This window comes from Falco naumanni, chromosome 12, assembly GCF_017639655.2.
Source record: "Falco naumanni isolate bFalNau1 chromosome 12, bFalNau1.pat, whole genome shotgun sequence".
Classification (NCBI taxonomy): Eukaryota; Metazoa; Chordata; class Aves; order Falconiformes; family Falconidae; genus Falco; species Falco naumanni.
Window position 1 is genome coordinate 31263885 of NC_054065.1, and position 25102 is coordinate 31288986.

At 37.3% G+C, this 25102-nt stretch overlaps 1 protein-coding gene across 22 annotated transcripts in view; it reads right to left on the reverse strand.

The window, feature by feature from the left end:
- Positions 1-25102, reverse strand: part of NRXN1 (neurexin 1) — a 725766-nt gene that overhangs the window by 420461 nt on the left and 280203 nt on the right. For all 22 annotated transcript variants that reach the window (XM_040611882.1, XM_040611881.1, XM_040611879.1 and 19 more), the window contains one exon: positions 8489-8927. In XM_040611882.1, the coding sequence (XP_040467816.1) occupies positions 8489-8927 (439 nt within the window). The remainder of the gene's footprint in view (positions 1-8488; positions 8928-25102) is intronic.

Below are 25102 nucleotides of genomic sequence, written 5' to 3' on the forward strand. Positions count from 1 at the left end.
TTAAAACGTACCAGCCACAGTATGCAACACTGTTATTCAATGGACAAAATATTAAAAGTGTATTAATGGTGAAAAGACATTGAAGAACCACATTTACCACAAAATATTTATCACACACTTATACACAAAACTAACATGATTCGCTGTTTCCACTGTCAGCATGACACAGATTCCAGAATATAACACTGATTATCAAAAATAGTTCCACTGCGGTGGGAGTGGTGCATGTGAATAATAAATTCAGAACTTTTATAGCATAAGTACTAAAACACGTTTTAAGCAAACAGAGGCAGGTCAGAAAAAGATTATTCTGTTACTTGGATACATCGTAACATTCAGGTTTCTCATTTAGCAGTGAAGAAGAGTCCTGTGGGAGCTACATGTTTTGTTTGTTCTTTTGTTGGTTCGATAGGTTAACTTCAGCAACGTGGACAGAATGAATAGCTAAACATTTTGGACCGTTAATAAAAGCTTTTTGGGGCAGAGGTCTCTGGAGATCCAACTCCCATGTGAGACTCGAGACATACGGATTTCAGAAGGGCTGGGTACTACTACTGCCACAAACAGTCTCTCTACTAACAGAAGAGATAAAAAAGATAAAACAAAGGCTCCCATAGCCTTTGTGCATCTTTATGAACATGTCAAAAGAATGTTTGGGGATATGGTCAGTTTTCCCTTTTTTGTATTATCAGAAGCATTTCCTGTGACAGTTGAGTCACAGAGGTATAAAGTGAACTTCCAGTCTGAACCATAAGAAATAGGCATGTTGAACCAGGATCCTTTCTCTTCCAACATCCACCCTCTTAAAATTAAGGCTATTACACTTTGATAACTCTAAATATTTGTTTTGCTGCTCAGATTCTTGAAGCAAAACTTGGCAGTCATATGGAACACTTGCTATAGATTTGATTGTAGGCATACAAGCATAAACATTATGAGGTTTGATTTTGTTAATAAGCTGTATCAAACAAGGACCCCCGTGAATGACCTGTTAAACCAACATAACTAGCTTTTCTGAGAGCATCCTAAGTATCAAGAAGGACTGCTTACAGGCAATAAATCATTTCTCCTTTAAAAAAAAATAATTAGACATGCTGTAAATTTAAGTCATACTTGTGCTCACAGTATTTCTTACTGCTATTGTTGCTTGCTCCCACCTGTTGCTGTACAGGCTAATTTAGGACCAAATGTTTTAAACGTATGTTCAGACAGCACTTGCACCCACACAAGTTAACTCAGCTGCAGCCTCCAACCTCCAACTCATGCATTTCCACAGTACTGGGTTTTGCTGGAAAAAAGACATTTGCATTTTCAAGGTATTCATGATGCTGGAAGACAAATGGGGCTCCATTTCTATGAAAAATAATAATCCACTAAGTCTTGATGGCTCTTAATGCATAGGAAGACAGGTAAATCTCAGCCAATGTAGCTGTGACATTAACATGGTGGTTCAAAAACTAAGTTTTGCAAGCATAGTAGGATGAGAAAGGTGGATGGTAAAGGGAATTGTAAGTCACCACTACGTTCTGGTGACTATGAATTATATTTGGATGATAGACTGAAGCATGACAACTTTCTTCTGTATGTCATAAAGGATTACCCCAGAGAGCTTAAGTATTATTTTGAATAGATATCAACAACTTCTTAAAGAAATGAACCTTTTCCCTCCCCAAGAAATGACACCACATAAAATACTCCTTGGGAGAAGCCCTCTGAAACCTCAGTGTAATCATAGGGTGTAATGACTACGGGTAGAAAAGCACAACAGGCAACTGCTCTTCTGTCCATCTTTTTCATGCTTTTGAAGACCATGGAACCCCGATTACCCAGCTGGACTATCTCCAATTTGCTGCTGGACATAGCCATGACACTTCAGCTGACCTACATAGTGTGTGAATTACCCTTAATCAAACCACTGTAAGTTACCTTTATTTAATCCTTTTTGTTGAGAGCTACACTAAGTCAAATAGCACCCGCAGAAGACTCAAAGCTTTAACAAGTCACCCAGGCTCAGCTGTTAGGTAGGAGCTTTTTTCATTATCAGAACACCATATAGCACACTGTATAGAACAAGAACTATAGCTATAATACAAATAGGCTTTAGTCTAGCTAATAGGAGAAAACCCCTGCCTGGGCACCACGAGTTTCGTGCTATCACTTATAAGTTATCATAGTTTCTGGCTGAACTGTCCAGGCAGCCACAAACCATCACTGCTGGTGGTATTCAAAGTACTATTCATGCACTCTGATAGGTAATGCAGACTTTACTCACTAACTGCTTTGCAAATGCAGGTGAAAAAAAAAAAAATCAAGAAAAATAAGGGGGAACGGAAGAAGACTTCCAAAGTACATGAAAAACTACAGGTTCTTTTAAACATCCTAAAATAAAATCCAAAACTCGAGTTCACACAGCATGGGCCTATGGAAAATAAATAATGGGTCTACAAACACCTTTGGAGTCATGGTGCATCCAGAGCTGTGACACAGGTAGAACATGCTGTTTCTAGCTGGGATTTTTGTTTTGTGGGTTTGGGGTTTTTTTGTTTGTTTTGGTTTGTGTCGCTTTTGTTTGTGTCGGTTTTTCGTTTGGTTGGGTTTTTTAAGCCAGTCATCTTTATTGAGGGAAATTTTTTCAAGTTCTACTGAAACCATCCCAGGTTGGACCTCATGACAATGGCAGATGCTACCACAGAATGCAAGGGCAGTAATGCACACCCCCTTTGCCGGATTTCAATCCTACTTTCTCTGGGAATTATAGGCAGATTAAAAAGAATTGTTCTGTCAAACCACCAGTTTGCTCTAATCCATTTGGATGTTTCTACTTACGAATGTGACAAGACATCACTTTCCAGGGAGGCAGGAAGAAGGGAAGCTAATGGAGCATACAAATATCGTATGTGGTCAGCACAGGAAAAGGTTAAAAATTTACCCTGTAAAGATAATGTAGCATCAACCCTTCTCACACCAGTATTGTCAAGTTGGATAAGAGGGAAAAGAATGGGACACATCTTGTTTTATAGAATAACCTAAACATAACAGAATATGATAGGAAACTGCAGATTCAGAAAAGCATTGGCTTCTCAGTTACATCTTTGCATGGTACCTAGCATAACAGCACCCATGACCAGATTAGTAGTTCAACTATTTCTTTGGAAAGAGCAATCCTGAGGCAGCAGTGTCTGCCAGGAGACAAGCAGCTTGCTTGTAAAGTTTTTTACTACTTGTAGGAAATACTGTCCATACTTCAACAAGAAAAAAAGAAATGGGGGAAAAGCTGTTACCATTTGGTTTGTCCAACTGAAAGAAGAAAAAGTGGATGACTGAAAGACAAGAAGATGTGGGGTGATTTATTTAGTCTGGGAATTCATGATCTAGCTTCAGGCTCTAAAACAGGTAGCATTTCTTATCTCCAGAAACTGGGTGTAAATTTAAGGATCTTATAATGACCTACAGGTCCTCCGATTCTACAGTATGTCCCAGAGCCCAATTTAAACATTCAGAAACGTCTTTATTTATTGAAGGAAGATCAAGAAAAACTAATGAAATAATGATTTTTTGGTAAGAATTACTGACTTAAAGGAACTGATTAATGGGCAGTTCTTCGAAAGGAAGAGTCAACAGTAAGTGAACAATAGCATACATATGAGCAAAATGGGAATTACATAGCAGGGTACAGAGAAGCCTATCGTACCACTTTACTGAGCATTGGTAAGGTTTACCTTAAACTTGAAGAAAGATGCAGATCAGCTGAGAAGACTGCAGAAAATGGCAATTAAAGAGGTGGCCAAAGGCAAGCTACAGAACATGGCATATGAGGAGAGGAAGCAGCTGGGGTTTCCTAGTGTATGAAGAAAAGTGGAGACTGAGATAACAGCAATCAAATCACAAAAAGCGTGGGGCTATGACACTGGAAAAAATTGTTGTGCCTGCTGTGAAAACGGAAATTACAGACAAAATGGTTTGTTTAGCATGCAAAAATATTCACTTTATGAATGATTACATGGAGAGGTGGTACAGTGTCCGCTGCTGGGTTAAGTCGACACACACCTGTTGAGACTGACAAGTACATTACCGCTACTTTTGTTGGAGAGGTAAAACAGAGGACCTGTCAAGGTCACCCAACTCAGTTTTTCTATGAGCTTATGAATAAATGAAAGACAGTAACAGAATCATTGGAAGAATTGTCCCTAAAATGCAAGATAAACCCATTATCTCAAATATGTAAATTATTAACATCTGTTGAAAGAGGAACATGTAAATCTGGCAGTTCTTAAAAGGCTGGGACGAGGGGGAAGGAGTCTATAGAAGCTTACATGTGAAAAAGAGGAATCTGCAACAGCAATGCATGTAATGGATATCTTCAAAGAACTACTTACAGCGAGATACTGATTATAGTTATGCTCTAATTACATACTCTTGAGATAATTTCTAGTGTTTATGCTGAAACTCTAACTAGTTCAAAATTTCAGTGACTTCTTAGCCCCTACATGCGACCTACTTATGAACACATTCTGATACATTCTGGTTTACACTGCAGTGTGTAATTGGAGGTTGACAATAAGAGTAAGTTTCTTCTTCCTCTCCATCTGCCTAATGATGTTTTCCAAAGGATGAACGGCATTTTAGTCAAGGAACACTTGTAAGGTTATCCTTGAGTATGGTAAACAGTTTAACAAGTTTTTAAACAACACCCAAGTCTCAGAAAATAGTTATTAAACCCAACTCTACCGTGTTACAAGAAAAACTGTAAGCAAACACCTTTACAGCTGCTTCATGGTGGTTGTTGGTTTTTTGTTTTACTTAGTCTGGACTTTTTTTTTTTTTCCTAGTTCTTTTACTGCAGAGTTGGCAGTACTGTTTAAGAGCACAACTGACAAACATTTCCCCTAGGTATGAGTTAATGAGCCTCTCCAATCATATTAATTATCTCAGCAATTTACTTTTTCATAAGTCTGTGTATAAGAAACTAAAACATATTTCTAAACCTTGTCTGAATTCTGATCAGTTAAATACGAAGATTGTAACTGCAGCTACTACAACTGTTCTGATCTCCATGCTTACCTTACGTGGGCTCTTTAGGTGGTTTTTGTGGAGGTGACACACATTTGCTTATTAAGAAAAGGTGAAAAATCAGAGTAAGATATTTTAAAGACACTTTACATCTAGTGTGCTAAAGCGTAGTATAATAGCCGTGCTGAGGACCCTGCCCACAGCGCCCAGCCCACGGCCAAGCCCAGGGGCACATGTGAAGCGGCTGTGAAGCTGCTGTCCTTTGCAGGAACTCAGAATAACCATGAGCACTAGAAGGGAGCTCAGCTCACGTGACAGGACACACCAGCTGGTACCAGGTTGTGTCCTCTGCTGGACATCTGCAAAAAAGACAGACTGCAGGAGAACGTGTCTTCCCTTTCCTCTGCTGCATGCCTAGCAGGATAGATGGACCAATGGAGAAGGTATGAAATCAATCTTTACTTTACACTGGGAAATAGGATCTCAGGAGTTCCTTCTCATCAAAGATCTGCTTTTTAGGTAAAGAAGTGCTCAGAGCAGGTCCTACAGGCAGCAGGATGGGGTTCTATGGTGAAAAACTTTTGTAAGAACAATAGGTCAAAATTTCCTTCAGCCAAAGGAAATTACAGGAAACGTTTCTTCCCCATTCCTTCTATTTCGTAAAAACTAAGAAGATCAGCAAAATCACTAGTGATTAGGGCCTTACTAAGTACAGTTTTAAAATCTGCTCTCAATTCTTACATCTCCCCCTCCGCAGTCCCAGACGGGCAATGGCAAAGTCAAGTAGTTTAGAGTGGATGCTCTCTGTGACAGTGTGGACGAGAGCAAAGAATGAAAAATAAAACGAGTACTTGCTGATCCAGCTAATACAAAAGTCAAGGAAATTAGCAAAGCTCCTTGAGAAATGTCACAGCTTTCTATTATCTGAGGCAACCACTCTGCATTGGATTTGAAGATAGGAGTAAAAGGTTGCAAGACACCAAACTTCACTAAAAAGAAAAATAAATCCCAGGTTCTTTAAGCTACTTATTCATTAACAGGAGAATCTCTTCCTTTATACTTGATAGGTTAGAAGGTATTTTGTCAGCAGCAACAGCAAAACCTTTTTCTTTTCCTTCCCCCCCCCCAAATATATAGGGTATATTCATTCACTTATACAAAAACTCTGAAGGTAAGCAAGTGAAAAGCAATCATATTCACATGATTTCCAGTACATTTGATATTTGGTTTTGGCTGAGGAAAGTAAATGAAAAATCTTCCTAGAATAGTAAAGTGGATTTTTTTTATTCATGGAAAAAAGCATAATAGACGAACATACATAAGTCATGAAGAAATAATCTAAATATAACAAATTGGTACTTCCCGTTCCAATCTGGAGAAAATAGAAACATACAGTTCATTAGGTATATTAATAGGTAGTCATTTTACCTGGTTAAATCTGATGGTCTAAGATTATACTCAGCCAATATAATCATTAAGCAAAATAACAGCATTGCCACTGTTACTGGTCTTTCTCCTACAATAAAGTATTATTGTGTGTATTAAAATCACAGAGAATCTTTGATGTGTGGTTCATATTTCAGCTAGAAATTCAGTTTTTCAATCCAGGTGCCTACATATTTATTAACTCTTCCTGGTAATAGTTCGATGTTTTAATGCAAATAGGTGCTATGGTCAGTGTTCAAGAGTGACAAGGTAAATAAGGTTCACCTGTCTTGATCATAGGTAGGTTCATCAGCTGCATTAATATTTATTTTACATATATAATTGACTCTTTATACATCTACTTAAAAATAGTATGCAGTTCTGATGGCCAGATGTGCATTGCTTCCTAAAATTAGCCTACCTTCTTGCTGATGTCCATCGACAGTTATAAGAATTAAATAAACTATACCCTAAATTCTCTTAATGGCACTTGTGAGTTACAGTATTTGTGAAGTAATGAAAGTGCAGAATGTATCTTCAAATGCAAATATTTGCTATGCATTTATTTCTTTTCTTTATAGTAGTGTTGACTTTGGATGTAAGAATAAACTTTGCTTTCAGTGGAGTCCCACAGGCATGCTTACCACAGAAATTACTGCCTCGTATGAATCACTGAAACACCACTTAAGAAGGAAGCCTGAAATGAAGACAGATTGTAGTATAAATAATATAACTGCTGGATATTCAATCACAATTGAGGATTTTGAGAAGTTGTGTGTTTTGTTTGGGGTTGGGGTTTTTTTTTGCTTGTTTGGTCATTTTTAACCTCAAGAAATAAAATAAGCAACTGACATACTATAATCAGAAAATCAAACTCTCTACAATGAGAATTTGAAGCCACACAGCACAGGAATCAAATAACAATTTTTCATAATCCTAGGACAAAATGATCAATTGAATTTGGTCTGACTTTCAGCATGGATTTGACTGAAATCTTCAATTTAAACCTGCACCTAAGATTTGCATGATCTGAAATCTGATTTGTGGGTAGTAAGAAAGTCATAAAACAATAACTTTTTGAGAGTGAAGTTTCAGAAAGAAATTATAAATATGAGTGATGAAAAAGGAGTCAGAAGGGAGGAAGTGGAGAAAACTTCACAAAATCCAGAAGAGGAGGCGGTTTGGGTTTCCAATACTCCATTTCAGAGTGTACATAAAATTCAAATTGGCTACTGATAATAATTGGATAATTCTTTGATGGACTGAATTACAGACTTAGTACACTTCCCTGCCCCCCTCCAAAATCCTGGCATGAACTACAAGAAAGATACCATAGAATAGATTTGTCCTTCAACTAGTGGATATTGATTATTTGCTGAAGTCAACATATATACTCAAGATCAGATGCAGCAGAAACACAAGGACAATTTTACTAGTTAAATGTATTTTATGCGATAACAGATTTCAGTAGCAGTAGGAAGAGATTATGGATTCTTTATTTTTACCCTTGTCAGTGAGATAATTTGTTGAGTAAACTACTACAGAACATGAATCATACTGACAGAATACGGCAAGTCACTTATATCCATTTCTGCTGATACATGTTGTTAGCCATTCATTAGCATATCATTTAATAATGCTGAGATCTGCTGACATGATTGGAAGGTCTGTGCTGTTTCCCTGGGCCAACTATTCCCTATGTTGGAGGCTACTTTCAGTAATTCTTTTTTTGCTTTATTTTTATTCCTGAAACTTGCCACTTCAGCTTTTTGGTGTAAGCAAGCACAGAGGGAGATTACAGTTTGTTTTTGAAGCACACAGCACACTTACTTGGAAGATTAAGTACCTGATTACCCAATAAATGTTACTGTAAGATTTTTTTACTCTGCAAACCATTGCATTCTAGTACCTGACAGCAATGACTTGTTATATTTCCTCTATTTGTCAGATGAAGCACAGCTCTAATTGTGGCAACATAATATATACCCATTATTGTCTCAGATATAACATGAAAAAACCATACTGAATATTAAAAAAAAAAAAAGTGGCTTACCTGATCGCCCATCCCGTTGAAAATCCACGTGGTACCATTCACCGTCATTCACTTTCTTCTGCAAGGCTTTTATTTTTATAGTACCTGATCCCATGTCTAACAGCAGGTAGAGGTGGCCATCAAGCATCTCAATGGCAAAAAAGTCAACCTTCACCATTTGTGGGTGTTTGGCATCTTTTTGGTGCCTTGGTTTTCCATGACTGAAAAGAATCAGACCATTTGGCTCAGTTGTACGAAAGTCAAATGATATTGAGCCTGTTTTCTTGGCATTCCACTTTGGCAAAGAGATGAAAGACTCTGGTGTTTCAAATGTGATTGGATCTAAGGTTGCAACATTCTCACATTTAAATGCTACAACCCCATGAATCTTCATTTTAGGATCTCCTTGCTTGGCAAGTCGAGATAACTCCAACCTGACATCGTTATTTTTATATACAACCTGCAAGCAAAGCAGAGAGGTTACTAAGAGGAACTTGACCATTTTAACCAAACAGATATAATCCTGAATAGGCATATTATTTAATGGAAAATAATGATGGCATATGAATATGATAATTTACATACACACAAAATTAAATAACTATTTTCATTGACTAACTATTTAATAATAGTTTTCATTAAACCAAACAAAGTTGCTCTAAAAATATCCCTAGAATTAATTCAAACAATCTGAAAAATCTGCACATAATTTATACTATCAGTTGCAAATTAGCTTGCATGGCCTTGATTGCTTAAAAACCCTCTCTGCACAGCCATTCTGCTACCTAGAAAGGTATTAGATTTCTTCTTCCTCTAAACCCCTTGTCACTGTCTTAACTCTTCTTTTCACGTACAGAAAATGTACCAAGGTCAGATACTTCATGATTTCACATCTTTTCAGTTTGCCCTTGGAGCTGAAGAACAGCAGCATCCATGGTACTCATAAAGCTATAAAATAGGGAAAGTAGTATAATACAGATCAAAACAGGACAATCTTCGAGCCAGTCCAACTGGACAAAAAATAAAACTGCTTACATATTTTCCCCTGACTGAGGACTTTTCTCATAAAAATGAAAAACAATACTAGCTTAAAGAATATTTCCACAGAAAATATTCTTGTTTCAAATCACATATTTAATCTGTCCAGAGAAGCCTGTTGTAATATAACCATTTCCCAGGGTTCTAGTCTTTATTAGTATATCCTGAAATTGCTGCTATTTCTGTGCTGTCTAGGATACAAGGACTGCTTAAAAGAAGCTCTCCAGCAGCAAAGGTGTGCACAAGGGTTTTGTCAATATTTTTAGTTATTCAGTAAATGAAACACTCAAGCTAAAATACCACTGAAGGGCTAAATATGAAAGCATGGTGAGACAGAAGCCAAAACCTTCTTCTCTGTTCCTAAGCTTAAGCCTCCATCAGAAAGCAATCCAGAGCAAAAGCAACAGCTCAGCAGATTAAAGCACTTTGTGCTGAGACTTCTTCATCTACAGATTCTATACCATTCAGGTGCAGATCATGTCTGACCCCTGATCCAGCGTTCCGAGTATACAATGTAGTCTGAAGACGTTCTGGGGACCAGTCACTGGTTTAGACTTCACATCTCCATTAGAGGTTAGAAAGTGTTTAGTGCATAGCTTCGGGTAAAGCTCCCAGATTAATTTCCTCCGAAGCAGAGTTTGAACACAGACAAAACCCACTCTGCAGACTGAACTGACGCACCGCAAGTAGAAGAGACGGGGGATGCACTGCGGAGCTGTGCTACTGTTAGAAATCAAAACACTGGCGTACGCACAACCTAAGATGGCATACCCGCCAGTGATAGCTGCTATTAATAAACAGTGTTTAAAGATAACAGAACATTAAAGAGGTGATTGATAGATTGACTTTTTTTTTTACTGTAAGAACTGTGTTCCTTCTAATTATATCATTATCCACCTAGCACATTTCATCATAAGCTACGGCAGAATTATTCTACTTGTCCTGGTTTTGGCTGGGATAAGAGTTAATTTTCTTCCTGGTAGCTGGTACAGCACCGTGGATTTGCATTTAGTGTGAGAATAATGGTGATGACATGCTGATGGTTTAGTTGTTGCTAAGTAGCACTTACCCTAAGTCAAGGACTTTCCAGTTCCCCGTGCTCTGCCCAGGGGCAGGTGCACAAGAAGCCGGCAGGGAGCAGAGCCAGGACAGCTGACCCCAGCTATCCATAGGGATGTTCCATACCATAGAGCGTCACGCTCAGTATATAAACTGGGGGCAGTTGGTGGGAGGGGTTGATCGCTACTCGGGGACGGGCTGGGCATCAGTCGGCGGGCGGTGAGCAACTGTGTTGTGCGTCACTTGTTTCTCTTGGGTTTTATTCCTCTCTTCTTCCTTTTCATTACAATTACTATTAGTTTTTTATTTCAGTTATTAAACTGTTCTTATCTCAAAAAAGGTAAACCCCATGAGCTGATTCTCCTCCCCATCCTACCAGGGGGGATAGCGGGACTGAGAGAGCAGCTGTGTAGTGCTTGTTGTAGCGTTGTGGCTTAACCCCAGTAGGCAACATCAAAAATGTATCCTAAAAGCTAATAAATAAGCCTATTTCTCTATTTTATTTCAGGGTTCAGTACAAATACTGCTGTTTCTACTGAAGCTGTATCTCCAAAGACAACAAATAAACTTCAGTGTGGATTCCTGACAGCAGGAATGATACTCCACAGAGAGGCAAAGGACATGTGTTTTTTGTTTTTATGATGTCTTTATGTGACATCATAATGTCACATAAGAAAAATCACATAAGAAAAATGATGTCTTTAAGTGAAGACATCAGAAGTGACTAGAATTGCACTAATGTGTAAACTTAGAGAATAACAGTCCATGTTTGCATTTATCAAATACCTCTGTAACACCTCAGAGACCACAGATAATGCAAAGGAATTCAGAAAAGTACTGGAGAATAAGCATATGCAAGTCATCTCCCATTGGATAAAAAATAACTCCTCATTTGAAGGTGTTATAGGGGCAGCCTTTCTAGAATAGACTGAAAAGCATTAAACAGAGATTAGAGGATACGGTAAAAAGAAGGAATAAATGGGCTTTCATTAGAATTAAATCATGCTGTTGACAATGAAAGTAATTAAGGCAACAAAGAACATGAGGAGAAAATATTCTTTAATTGCCTACTGAACAAAAGTAGGTACCAGGACAGTACAAATAAACGTACAAAGAGAATTTCTTGTTTATGGACAAATTCAAGTTGTCGGATATAATAAAATTAGTAGTTAATAGCTATGATAGAAGAACTGAGCAGACATAAAAGGAGAACTAAGCATTCCTTGTGGTCTAAAATATCTTTATAGGCTTTGAAGTAATTTGCCAACTCAGAAACAATAGTTTTTAATAAGTATGGTTCAAGGACCTGATGGACAAAGTTAAATCAGGAACACTGCCAATAGTTTTCTCAGTAACTTGTCAACAGCTCTAAGCAGCTTAATATATAACATGAGGGGAAAAGTGCCAGAGTGCTTATTAGGAGCAGCAAATATTGGGAATTTTATGCCACTAATATTAAAACATCCTTGGAATCCCTAAATGTTGAATGTGACAATTTCTTACTTCTATATTCTGCAATTAAAGCTCTGTAGTTACTGAGATGTGAATGTTTGCATCTTAGTGCATTCATTGTGTGGAAACACAAAAAGGTTTACACATCTATGTTTTAGAGTGTTTATCTTTTAAGTTTTAGGATGTTTATATTTTAATCTTACAAAATCGAAAATTGGGAACTGAATTATCATAGATAATTAACATTAAACCAGAAACATATGAACTGTAACTGAAAACCGTAACTGAAAAGAACCGTTAACTATTAACTGAATGCAGCTAGCATTTGGAAGCCTGTGTCCTGGTGTTATGCTGAGATTCTTACCCCTCTACCCATCTCCCTGTCCATGAAGGATGTACTCAGCCATCAGTGAGGCACAGTAAAAAGGAGAAAAGCAGTATGCTCGCAAAAAGAAGTAGTCATTAAATTTCAGGAAAAGAGAAAGGAATAATTCTGGGACTAATATCTACTTTATAACTCATGGAGGTATATGCTTCAGAATCAATACCCTCTAGGGTACAAATAAATTCAATTTGTAAATTTACTTATTTATTATTTTCCAAAGAGTCTGCTTTTATAATTATATTTTCCTTCTGGGTACATAAGAACAAACATGCTTTTAATAGGGCTTATATTATCCACCGCTATTTCCATCTAAGACAGCCTACATTTTGTTCTTTAATGTCAGCTCAACACATTCTCCCTCAGATAGAGACATGGAGCCACAATTAGTCAAGTGAAGGCAATTTGCAACAGAGAAGTATTTGAGTCACGTTCACCTTTACTCCTACACACCCTACCAGCAGCATCCTCGCTCCGCCCCGTGCTCTCCCAGCGCATCCATCGGGCTAGCCCTGGCTGCTCGCTCGCTCACCTCGGCAACAAAGGTCCCATTTTTCTACGCATGAACCTGCCAGCCCTTGGGGAATTTTATCACGCTATTAAGAGCACCTTGAATTTGTCTTCCATTCACTGTATTCTTTCATCTTATTAAGGAAAGGTCAAGACCTCAGTCTTGAAAATATCCAATTACCTCATTCTTGGAAACTGCAAAAGGTCACCTAAACTCCCAAGAAAAAAGGAGCAGTTAGCAATTCCCCACATAATTTGCAAGAGCTATCCAAAGCAAGGAATAGATTTGTTTTTCAGGAGAAAAAGGGCAGACCTACATATCATTTCACAATCAAGATGTGAGCTCCCTTTACTACCACCCAGGCCAACCACATGCTGAGTAACTTAAAATATCACAGTGCTGAGTTTTAACAAGTAAGTCCAGCTAAGAGACAGCAAATATTAACTTAAGCTCAACACTCTTTTTAACATGGTCTGCAGTCATCTTGGAGCACAAGCAAAATTAACTCATGCTTCCCAAAGATAGATCATGTACATAATTCATTGCAAGCCAGAGCCAGATGCAATGAACTGTAGAAATGCATTAAGAATTCACTACAGGTTTTGCCAGTCATCATGGCAGGTGCATTCAACAACAAAAAAATATAGTAACACAGCCAATGAAAATATATTGATAAATCAGCAAGGTATACATGTATGAATAACTCAGAAAAAGTGCAGGAGAAGACAAGGAATTTACTGTTGATATTAAAAGGTATATGCTAAATATACAACATTTCAATCAGCACATTAAAAACTCAATATAATAAAACCATTAGTATTAACAAATCCCTACCATTTCTTTCTACTGACCCTATCCCACGACATTTAAAACCATGAATGATGTGAAAGAATACACATTTCAATACCATTTCCAATTAAAAGTGCAGCCTTGTCCACTTTAATGATTTCTTTTTGTATTATATCAAATATGCATCAAATACAGTGAGCGAAGAAACAGCATTACGCTTAAATATTTCAGAATTCTGACCAACTCTGCTAGCAGCAGCCTTTCAGGCACTGTGATTAGGAGCCTTTAACTTATTATGAAGCATTTCTTTCAAATTACTTTACACTATTAAACCAAAACATGATCCTTAAGGAGCTATTACCATTGCCTAATTTGGGGCACCTAGGTTTCCTTGCGAATCAGAAAGAACCAGGAGTTCAGAGCACCTACAATATGATCTTGCTCTGAACTTGTCTAGTTACTCTATAGGGAGATGAGGAAAAAATACTTCTCAAAATGCAATTTGAGTGAATTAATTCAGCCCCTAAATCTGTCAAAAAACATCATTTACATGAATCCTTATGTTACCATAAAGCAGTATTTTCATATTTTCATGAAACCTGGATCACTTAGTGTAAACAATGGCTGTTAATTCTGTAAAATGGAGACCAGGATCATTCAAAATGGCTCGGGTAGGTGCTGCTAACCTACTATTTTATGCTGCACAGTGAAGTCAGCAGGAGATAACTTATGGTGTCAGAGACTGTAGCAATGGGACTTACAGCAAGTGAAGCCTGAGGCAATTTTATCAGCCTACTTTAGCAGCCACTAGAATTTCCATGCTCATTGAGAATGACCTGGTGCATACACCATCACTTTACCCAGAAATCCAAATGCAAAAATAACCATTGAGAGTTATCATGGTGAGGTTTTTTTAGTGTTTGCTGAATGGTTTTGAATTAATCCATGAATGTCAGCTTCTCACAGGAGACTTGTCATTTTGCTAATACGCCTCAATTAATTTCCAAGCTCCAAAATGAATATATCAAGGAATGCAATAAACTACGATTTATTTACACAAAACTTAAGGGTCCCCAGATCAAATGTTTGCAGTGGGGTGTATCTCTGAACACCACGTGAAAGCACACAGGATGAATGACAACAGTTATTCAAGCCTGTAGGATTACTCAACTTCATAAACAAGCTTTGTTTTCTGAACAAAGAAAAGAGATTAACAGGTATAATGAAAGCTCCGAGGAAACAATTTATTCATCCTCAATTGAAATGGTTTTAATTTTCCTGGGGTGGATACATGTACGCACGTGGTAGTTAGTGGTGGTAGTGTGGGACATTTAGAAAGGGGTTTGTTTTGAGCACCAAAACAGAAACCAAGTGTCTATAGAATCTTACTGAGTGGGAGGTAAGCCTCAGAGCAACAGGACAGGCTCCAGTGGTATAGATTTACAAACACCTGGAGGAAACAACAGCATTTTGCTGCATTGTCTTAGATCCATTAATATGGTCTGAGAAACTGCTCTTCAAGTTACAGCTCAAGAGAAGCTCAACCTAATAAACTGAGGGGAACTACTGTGCCACAAATTCCATGGAATATACAGGAGTTTCACATTCTCCTGCCTCTTCTTCCTGTCCACTCTGAGCATCCAAAACCGTGGAGTGGGAACAGAGCACACTCAGTTCTCCATGCACTCTACTAAAACTGGGCTTGGCTCTTCTATGGTAATAGAAAAGGAAAGAAACCTGCAATAAAGCTACTGATTGTTCAAGTCTAAAGCAGCACTGAACACTGTTTAAGGCACCCAATAGGGGAAAAAAAGAATATTTAATGATTTGAAACATGTAAAATGGTTTTATTAAGCCTGCCTTCTCTCAAGACAGTGCATTTTAAAAACGTGAAATGGGCTTTTTCAAGACTAATATATAGTTCATATAGCATGATTTTATACTTTGTTCCACTGTATATGGCTTTAGATACAACTATTTTAAAATTAGACACACTTTCCATAGACTACTTTGTCCTACAAGGTAGAAAGAAAAGAATCATTAGAGTGATTCTTGCCACTAGAAGCCAGGACCCATGTTTAACCTGCATCTGAATGCCTCACAGAGAACTTAACTTCTTCTCACTTCTCCGAAAAATGGATGCACTGCTTCTTCACAGGGTAAAAACTTGCATGAAGGCTGTAGTTTGCACTACCAGCCTTGGCTCTAGTGGAGCTTCATCCAAAGCCAGTCATATTTACATCTACCCCACACCCCCCACCATTCCCTTTATAAGGATGATGGCTGCTACTGTGACAAAAGAGCATGATATTCTGAATTTCTAGTATGCAGCTACAGAGCACGTTGCCATTCAAATAGAAAATTAAAATGTACCCAATCTGGTCAGAGGCAACACTCAGTAAAAGCCAGGCTTGAACAATGCATGCCTCCAGGTAAACATAAAAGTGTAGCACACTATGCCACGACAGTACACCCAGCTAGTGCTTTAATGCCCCACTGAATGGCTTAATAAGAGACAATACATTTGTGGTGTTTATTGTGTCTGTAACTAAGCAACATGATCATTTTCTGCACTCATCTGTCTTAATATTTCAGGAACAGAGTATATTGCATATCAGGTATTTTTAAAACTTCCATTCACAGAAAACACATACCTAATGCACACACAAATATATGTTCTATTTAAATTGCTTATTATCATATCTCTGCAAATTCTAGGAATGCAAATGGGTAGAAAAAAAGGTTAAAAATTAGCACAATTATATGGAATTCCACTATGAACTCAATAGCACATCTGATGGTCCACTGTAGAGTATCTGAAAACCAGCTGTGTCCTACCCCCAAACAGCAATGTTAAAAGAATGCAAAAGAATGGAACAAAATAAAGCTCACAATCTGGTACAGGGAAGATACCTTAATTACTCTGAGGCAATAAAAAATTGGTAATGGTTACATATGGTTATAGAAACTAATCCAGTATTTATAGAATTAGAGTGAAAGTAATAGGTATGTGGTGAATGTTACAGGGCACTGTTCTGAGAGTTTTTTTACCTGCTTTTCTATAGATTCCCTGTGCAGTAGTGGGAAAGTCACCTCAGTTTCATGCATCAGTCACCTATTTGCAGAATGGATACAGCGGTGATGGGTGACTTTCTAGACTAACTGGTCTCTTCTGCTAGTTTGAAATGCTGATCTCAGAACTGTTTGTTTCTTTTCTCTCCTGCTTTGACAACCTGAATAGAGACTCTAAAGAGGATGCCAGAGAACATATTTTTTAAATTAACATTTTTTTCTAACAAAATAGATAATGGGATTGTTGTGTTTTTCACCCTGCTGCGGACACCAGTCTTTTGAAGATCTTTTTTCCCCCCTTCAATAGAGTATTTTGTTATTCTTTGTGTGTCCTGCTGTCAGCTTCCAGATGCTAAATGTTTCCAACTGTTGTTGCTATGTTTTCTGTTTTTAAGAAACTGGTTCTTTTTTCTTTTTTTTTTTTCTTTTTCTTTTTTTTTGGGGGGGTGGGGGGAGGGGTGGGATTTTTCTTTTATTTTGTTTTTAACTTCCCATGGCAAAGACTCATAGAAATTTCTTGGCAACGCCTAAATTGCAGAATTTAGGAACAAGTTGGTTCCACAGAAGCTCAGTCGGCTCCCAAGTAGGAATAAAGCCTTTACATAGATGTAAGTCATGAAATAAACCCAAGAGAAACAAGAATCACCAAAAGGAAAACGAAATGTATTATCTGAAGCAAAAGCAGCTTTGCATTAATACATTATATAATGTCTAAGGAAGAAAACAAATTATATTTCCCAATGACTGTTTGGGAAAAGAAAGGGCTACAGAAGACTCAATTGTTGTGCTGGATTTCAGCATTTTCCTCCCCTTTCTTTCACAGTGCGGCAAGAGTTACCAACGACTAATTCTGCAGAAGAGTCAGAAATCTGCTATTTTCCCTCTTTTCCCACTAACCATTCCCACTCAAGAGCAAGCACAAGAACCGTCCAGGGACTGCAAGAAAGAGGCATTGTAAACCAGAACACAGGGATCACCACTGCAGGGTTCAAGCCTTGTTTCTTTAGCATAACTTTCATTATATGCTAGATTTCGCCAGTCTTTACCCCTTAAAGCTCTAAATTCAAGGTCATAAAATACAGAAACAAGTTATGGGAAAAGGCAAAAATAAATTAAAAAATGAATGTTCTATGAACATCTCCGCTCAAGCGCATCTGAAAGCAACGTGACAGATGGACTTAAAACCTGAGCTACCTTTTATTAGGTATGGGGGGGAAATGAAAATGGTCACAAAAAAAGCAAAATAAGTAACCTCAAATTAAAGAGAAATGCTAAAACAGACCCAGCACAGAATCCAAGTGTGTGTGGGGGGGGGTATTAGTGATCTGAAGACAAATGAAGAAAAGCTTGATAAAAACCTGCAATCAATTGCCAATATACAAAACCCTGAATGTGCAAATATTTGAATTAATATTTTTTCCATATTAAAAAAGTTTGAAAACATATGCAAAATCAACCACAGTCTCCAATTAAATGCAGCACATGAATTCTGCATATCCTTTGCTGAAATTAGAGATTTATTCTACCTCTTACTAACTCTCCTTCCTTCTGCCTCTCCCATCGGTGTATTACTAGCTGCCAGCTTATAGAGCTTCACCTTATTACTTGTTCGGAATTGTAAATGCCCGGCTCGGTTTTTCTCCCCTTTCTCTCTCACTTGTGTAGGTAACTCTTGCATCTAGCTGAGTAGCTAGCTCTTGGCTGTGCGAGTTTCTGGCTGCATTCTGGTTTGGACTCCTCTGCTTGGTTTCCTGATTCCTGGTTTGAAAGAACCCTCTGTCCCACCCAGAGGAAAATAGCCCCCTAATCCTAGGCTGAAATGCTGCAGCTATTTAGGAACTTACCGAAAGTCTCCATCTAGATAGCATCCTTCCCTTCCATCTCTGTTAACTGGCTACCTGTTCAGTGAAGGTGGCTACTTGCTGACCGGCTGCAGAAACTGTACTTCTCCCATGCTGGGAGCCAGCACAGTACCAAGCCAGGTCAGCAGATCTCCAATTTCGGTTTTTGATACTGATATAGCGAAAGTTCATGCAGTTGTTGGCTAAATTCCACCCTACTATGATAGGTAAATACTTTAAAAGAAAAAAAAAAAAAAATCCAATTCCCATCCAGGAGCTACACTGCTCACTTTTCTTTCACTTGTGGAGTGACTGACACATTCTTGGAAGACATCCAGGGAAATTCTTCCCTACCTTCACCTGCTATTTCTTATGAGTCCTTATAACCCTTGTAACATATCCTTTCTGCTTTCCCATACTGCAACTTCGGTAACTTTTCATTATTTTGAAATAATCTTTGCCTTCTCAGATGCCCGAGATATGACAATTGCAAACTAAGTTTTCTGTAGTACTTTTGGATGCAAAGTTGTTGCTATAATTTCGATACAAGGAACATGATACCAAGCTGCCACATGTTTTTCCCAGGCAGCTTTCGCTTCACCATTTTTCAGCGATACAGAGGTACAGCTCGAGGCTGCTCGGCAACATGTTCCTCCGGACTTCATTGCGGGTCACCTTCCTTTTCTGAATGACCTGTCTCCTGAAATGACAGACTAAACACAGAGAGAAGGGAGAGGAAAAGTGAGGCTCTTCCACCTCGAACACTACTCTGTATGATGCACAACATGTATGGCTAAAAGCAATTTATAAATTGTCAAAAAGAGGGTGAATTTAAGTCATGGGATATTTCTAAGGCATCTTTTTTATATTTAAGTTTTCTTTAACCACAGCCTACCTACTGGCCATCTTTATGTTAAGGTTAAAGCTGTCCTCCAAAATAAGCCTGCTGAACTACTCCAAATCGATTATTGTCACCATAAAGACAAGGAATGGGGATGGATTATCTGGTTTTCAAGATGTGACATCTCATGGTAGTGAGAGAACAAAGCAGGGCGTGCGTACTATAGTACGGTGTTTAAAGGGTCTGATTCCATCCAGGACCTCCAAGCCTGAGACTTTGATGTCAGCTTAGTGCAAAAGGAATGTCAGATAATAAAATCCCCTTTTGGTGCTATACTGAGAAACAGGTCCTCAGCCTCAAGCAAAATCAATTATTTTGACAGATAATCAGTAAAAACATATAATACTACAACAAATTTTGTCTAATAATGTTGAAGAGCAGCAGCTTGCCATATAAAATGAACTATCAATGAGTACCTTTACACAGGTTATTACTGGTTATTTAAATGTGTACTGTTCTGCAAATATTATATATTTGCTAAAATAATTTTGCTTACATAAGTGTGTCTGTCACAATAAAGACACCACAGAATGTTTATTTGGAAAAGAGTTATGAAGAGCACTAATTCTTAGTAAAGGTTAGACAGTGCAGTTATGCATTTCTCACTTCCCCGTGTCATTGCATACATCAATGGAATGTCTCAACAATGTTCTGACATTTGTTTTCACCTTTAATTTTTTTTTTTTTTCATTTCAAATAAACACTTCAACTTGAAGCTACCTTTTATATCAAGCATTATTTTGAAATATTGCTTCAGAAATGTGGGGGGAAATAGGTTTTTCCTTGGGCAAAACTGTCAGGCAAAAATTATTTTCTGACTTTTTTTGCTAAAATACTTTATTGAGACTACATATAAGATATGCACTGAATTATGCATAAATCAAAAAATCATAAAGGGTATACATGAAACAAAAAGAATCTAGGCAGCCACATCTATCCTACTAACTATTGCTTGTGTTCATTTCTGTATAACTCCATTTGAAAAATCAATAAAAGGCTTTGCAAAGAGTTATAGCATACATTTTCTTTTGAAAAGTTTGCCAAAACTATTTTCAAGATTCTGCTCTCTGTATCAGGGCCTTAGTCCCACTGAAGCCACTAGTAACTATTAAAGGCTGTGAGAAATCCTACTATATAAAGACTGATTCAGAATTAAGTATCAAGATGTTGATGATGTCTAATTAAAACTTTAATTAATTAGACGTTAACAAATAAAGTAAAAACTCACTGTGGTATGAGCCTCTGTAGCCCACAGAGAAGAAAAACATTTGCCTTTCTGCAGGGAATTAATTCAGAATAGTCTTATCCTAAGTAAAAAATTTATTTGAAAACAATATTTAGCAGATAAAATACTGTGAAAAAGATATTTATAGAAGTCTTTACATATACCAATAAATAATACCAGGGCACGAGGCTAAATCCCACTGTGTGTACCCACGCGGTGTCAGCAGAAGACGAGGGAGCACAGCCCCCTCTGGCTGGACCAGTATCAGACCAAGGCACAATCCAGCCTCTGGAGCCACTGGGCTGTCAAACAGGTGGCTCGTGAAGATGAAAGATACCAAGAGGCTCACAGGAGGCACACTGCTTCCAGAAATTGTAACGTGGGTAATTTGCTCTTGCAAAACCTGACCTGCTCATGCTATTTCTATTTACATCCACCTCCTTTCTCTAAAGGGTTCTTTCTGCGTTACCAGGTAGGTGTCCAGCACTGATAAATGAGGGAAGCGGCTGCATTACGAACTATGAAACACCTACCCCCCCCCCCAAGAACTCCTGAATGTTTCAGCTTAAAAAGGAAATATTTCAAAGCACAAACTCTTGGGGTTTTGTGCCACTTTGTTTTTAGAATGTTTCAGGGTTGTTACCTGTATATACAAGTGACAAATTTAGTCGTCAAGAAAAAAAAAAATAAAAAAAGAAAAAAAAAAAGAGGAGACTGTTCAAAGAGGATATTCACGATGCACAAATGTCTGTGCAAGACCCTGACCCAATGCCCAAGTATTCTTTAGAAAATACATCCCTCTGGCTAGAATCCAGCCAGATTTTTATAAAAAAAAGCTAACGGCTGAAAAGATGCTTACAACAATACTATGTAATTTTTTTTAATTCTCAGGAAAAAAAAAATAAAAGTAATTCTGGATTAATCAGCTTAAAACTGTTTCCATATTGAACTATAAGAAAATTGTTTGAAAAGCTGTTCCCTTTCTTTACAGTGAGTTGTTTAATTTGATTCAAACAGTGCAAGAATATTTCAAAACAAATCAGTACAAATTAAGATGACAAGGGTTCTAAATTGAAAATCTTAAAATGTCTTTTCCTCCTGAAGTTCCTTTTGACACAAACAACGTATCTGACCTCAGAAAAAGCAAAAATGATAACCAGTTACCCACTGAAGGATATTTTTCACATTCCTCCGGCTCCCAGCACGGTTCCCTAGCCAAGTATGGCAACATGTTCTCAAAAGACACACTTGGAAACAAACTCTTAGCCACCCTGGATATTAATAATCACCGATTCAACAGATACAGTGGTCTCGTGGTGTGATTTTTGCTGTAAGTCAAGTTATTTCTAGGTCTGTCTCACAGGAATGATGAACTTGACAACTTTTCTGCTTCCTAACAACTTCCTTTAAGCTTATAAGAAAAGGGAGGACGGCATGCTGGTTAACGTGATCTAAGCTTGGAATAGCTGTTCTTTACCATCACTTAGCTAAAGTTTGCCATTTACTTCATAGCTAAATAAAAGATTACAAACCACTTTTTTTTTTTCAACTGTATAACTGGCATCACGAACTACACTATAGGTTACTACCACTAAACTGGGACTAATTTACAAAACTTTTTAATGTACTAAGTATTCTTCTTTTATTTTCATCATGGAAAAGAGACCAAAAATGTGCTCCTTCTCATCTCTGCCATAGGTTTTTAGCTGAAGCAATACTGATCAGACGTTTTCTTGCCAGTTTTAGTATATTAGCAGTTGAATTCTTCAAATTATTAAGAACGGAACCCCTAAGCACAGATACAACAGAAGTATTTCTACAAACCTTTAAGGTGCCAGACGTGCCAATCATTTTGTTTGCATCTTCACAGGTGAGCCAAAATACTTGGGCTTTTACCCATGCAAGTAACCTCACTGAATTTTCTCTTTCCTGTATAGCTCTTTGCACTCTTCATAGGCATAATCTTACTATTTGAGACTTTGAAGATACTTGAGTTGTACATGTAGCCGAAAAAAACCCCAAATTTGTACAGGCCACAATTCTTGCAACCAATAAAGAGAGATCTCAGCTGATATCAACATCAGCATTTCTGTTAATCTGGATACATATCTAGAGCTGCAAATACCTGAAAAACTGACTATGGAATTTTGGATGAAAGAGTTTGCCCATTTCAGCATCGCAGAACACTAGGGTGTTTGTATAATTGACTTAGCAATTTTTTGTTTTCTTTTAACATCCACTTTGATAATTTCCCAGTGTGTTAAATGTATACTGAACAATTTTTATGAAAAACTGGGGGAAATACCAATCTAACATGCACCTAAACATATTGAAACAATTGTGAAAAAGTCAAAGAATAGTTGCATTTTTAGTTTGAGAATTAGGTGACACCAGAATTGGCTCAATAAGGACATACAGATTTTTATACTTCTGGAATTCATCTTTGCTAAAATGTTTTAAAGCATATATTTAATCATTATATTTAATCACCTGAAAAGTAAAGAAGTAATTCTTCTCTTATTATTCCTTTCAAGTTGTCTAGTCAAAACTTAGAAAGCATATACTATCTAGATGGTAAAGCAGCATCTCAGTCCTTAGTAGCTCTTGGGCTTATGATATTGCCTGGAATAAGTCTTGGAAAGAGAAAAGTTGTTTATTTTGGTTTGGTTGATTGGGTTTTTTTTCCTTACACAACTGTATTAAACATATAGCATTAACACCGTATTTTAAATAACTGGATGTTACAATTCTTGTCTTAAAAGCTGTCTAAATTAAGAAGAAGTTGTAGAATGCCATTTCCTAATTAAATATTCTGTTTCAATGTTATGTCCTTAAAATCTAATATTAGAACGTACTCCTTTCTTAAAGAAATAAGTGCTGCTCAATGTTCTTTGTGTTTTTTTTGGGGGGAGGGAACAAATACCCCTCAAATTCTCAGTTTTCATTCCTCCTTTTTCTTTTTTGAACTAACAATTACATGCAGGGGATGTGGGAATTCAACTTTAAAATACAATCCTGCAAGCGACTCAGCATTACGTTCTTCCCAAAACATTAAGCAGAAAAAAAAAATCCATTTACTTTCACTGTTAGAATTCTGAGAAAAGAAAGAAATTACAGCTGCTAGGACAAATTATCTGTAGCAATAATCACAATTATATTTAACCTCTTTTTCTACTGAGCAAATGAAACCAGCAGATTTCAGCTGTTTTAAACTGAATCAGCTGCTCTGGATCAGATTAGATCCGGGAAAAAGGTAGGATAGCATGACGACTCTAGTAGTTGAATAGCATGTGCATGCAAACACAGAAGTAATTTTATTCCTGTGAGCCATCTCCCGTCTTGGAAGGTTTTTATTTGTTTTTATAATAGTATTCAATATCAGAATAAAGGATTCACTTGAACACATACCTTAACTCTTCAGGGACAAAGTATTTGCTGGTTTACAGGTTTTCAAAGATTGTCTAAATAAAGGTAATAAAAGTTTTATCATAACGGTTATGTCAAAAAGATTTCAAGTACTGAAGTGGAAATAGGCTATAACGTCAGGGAAAATCTGACTTCCTACCCCATACACTGACAAGAGCACTGTTCAAACACACAACTTTGGTATAAGCTTAAACACAAAGCTTACAACCAGCATCATTCAGGGCTATTTTGCAGAAATGAAAAGTTTTCTCATCAGCTCAGTGAAGTTGATTGTGTATCCCTAAAAGCAGAGTCTCAACTGAAAAATCACAGAACAGATCAGCTAATTCCTGGAGTTTTTACAGGAACTAAAGTATCATACTACCAGGTATTTGTAAGCAAAGGTTGTAAGGCTGGAGTTGACATCTAGGTGTTCATAGTGGCCAATTTTGCCAAACAGTTTTGGACTCTGACAATGCATTCAATAGTCCAAATACTTACTACAGTCTTGTATTAAGTGATCTTAAAAGTATTAAGTTTCCAGTAAGGAAAAGAGAATCTTGACTAAAGAAACAGAGAATACAGGCAGCAAACACCTAAATGAACATTGCTCTCAAACAAGGTTTGAAGCCTTATAATGTCCAGATTAATGACATTTTAATAATTTCTGTTCTATAATTCTGAAGCAACAAGTCTCATCAGCATCTTCCTACTGGGTTCTGGGTACTTTTGTTAGTTTATTGGCTTGAATTATTCTCTTGAAGTTCAGTCTGCATTTTACCTTTTTTTAACTTGCCTTTTCTCATACAGGGAAAAATATTTAATTTTTTTCCAAATACAGTCATTGACAAAAAATAGAGAATTATTTTCTTTTCAAAAATTTTCTTGGAACAGTTTTCCTGTATCTTGCATATTTCCATTTTAATCCTGATGTTGCTGAGTTGTGCTGAATATTTAATT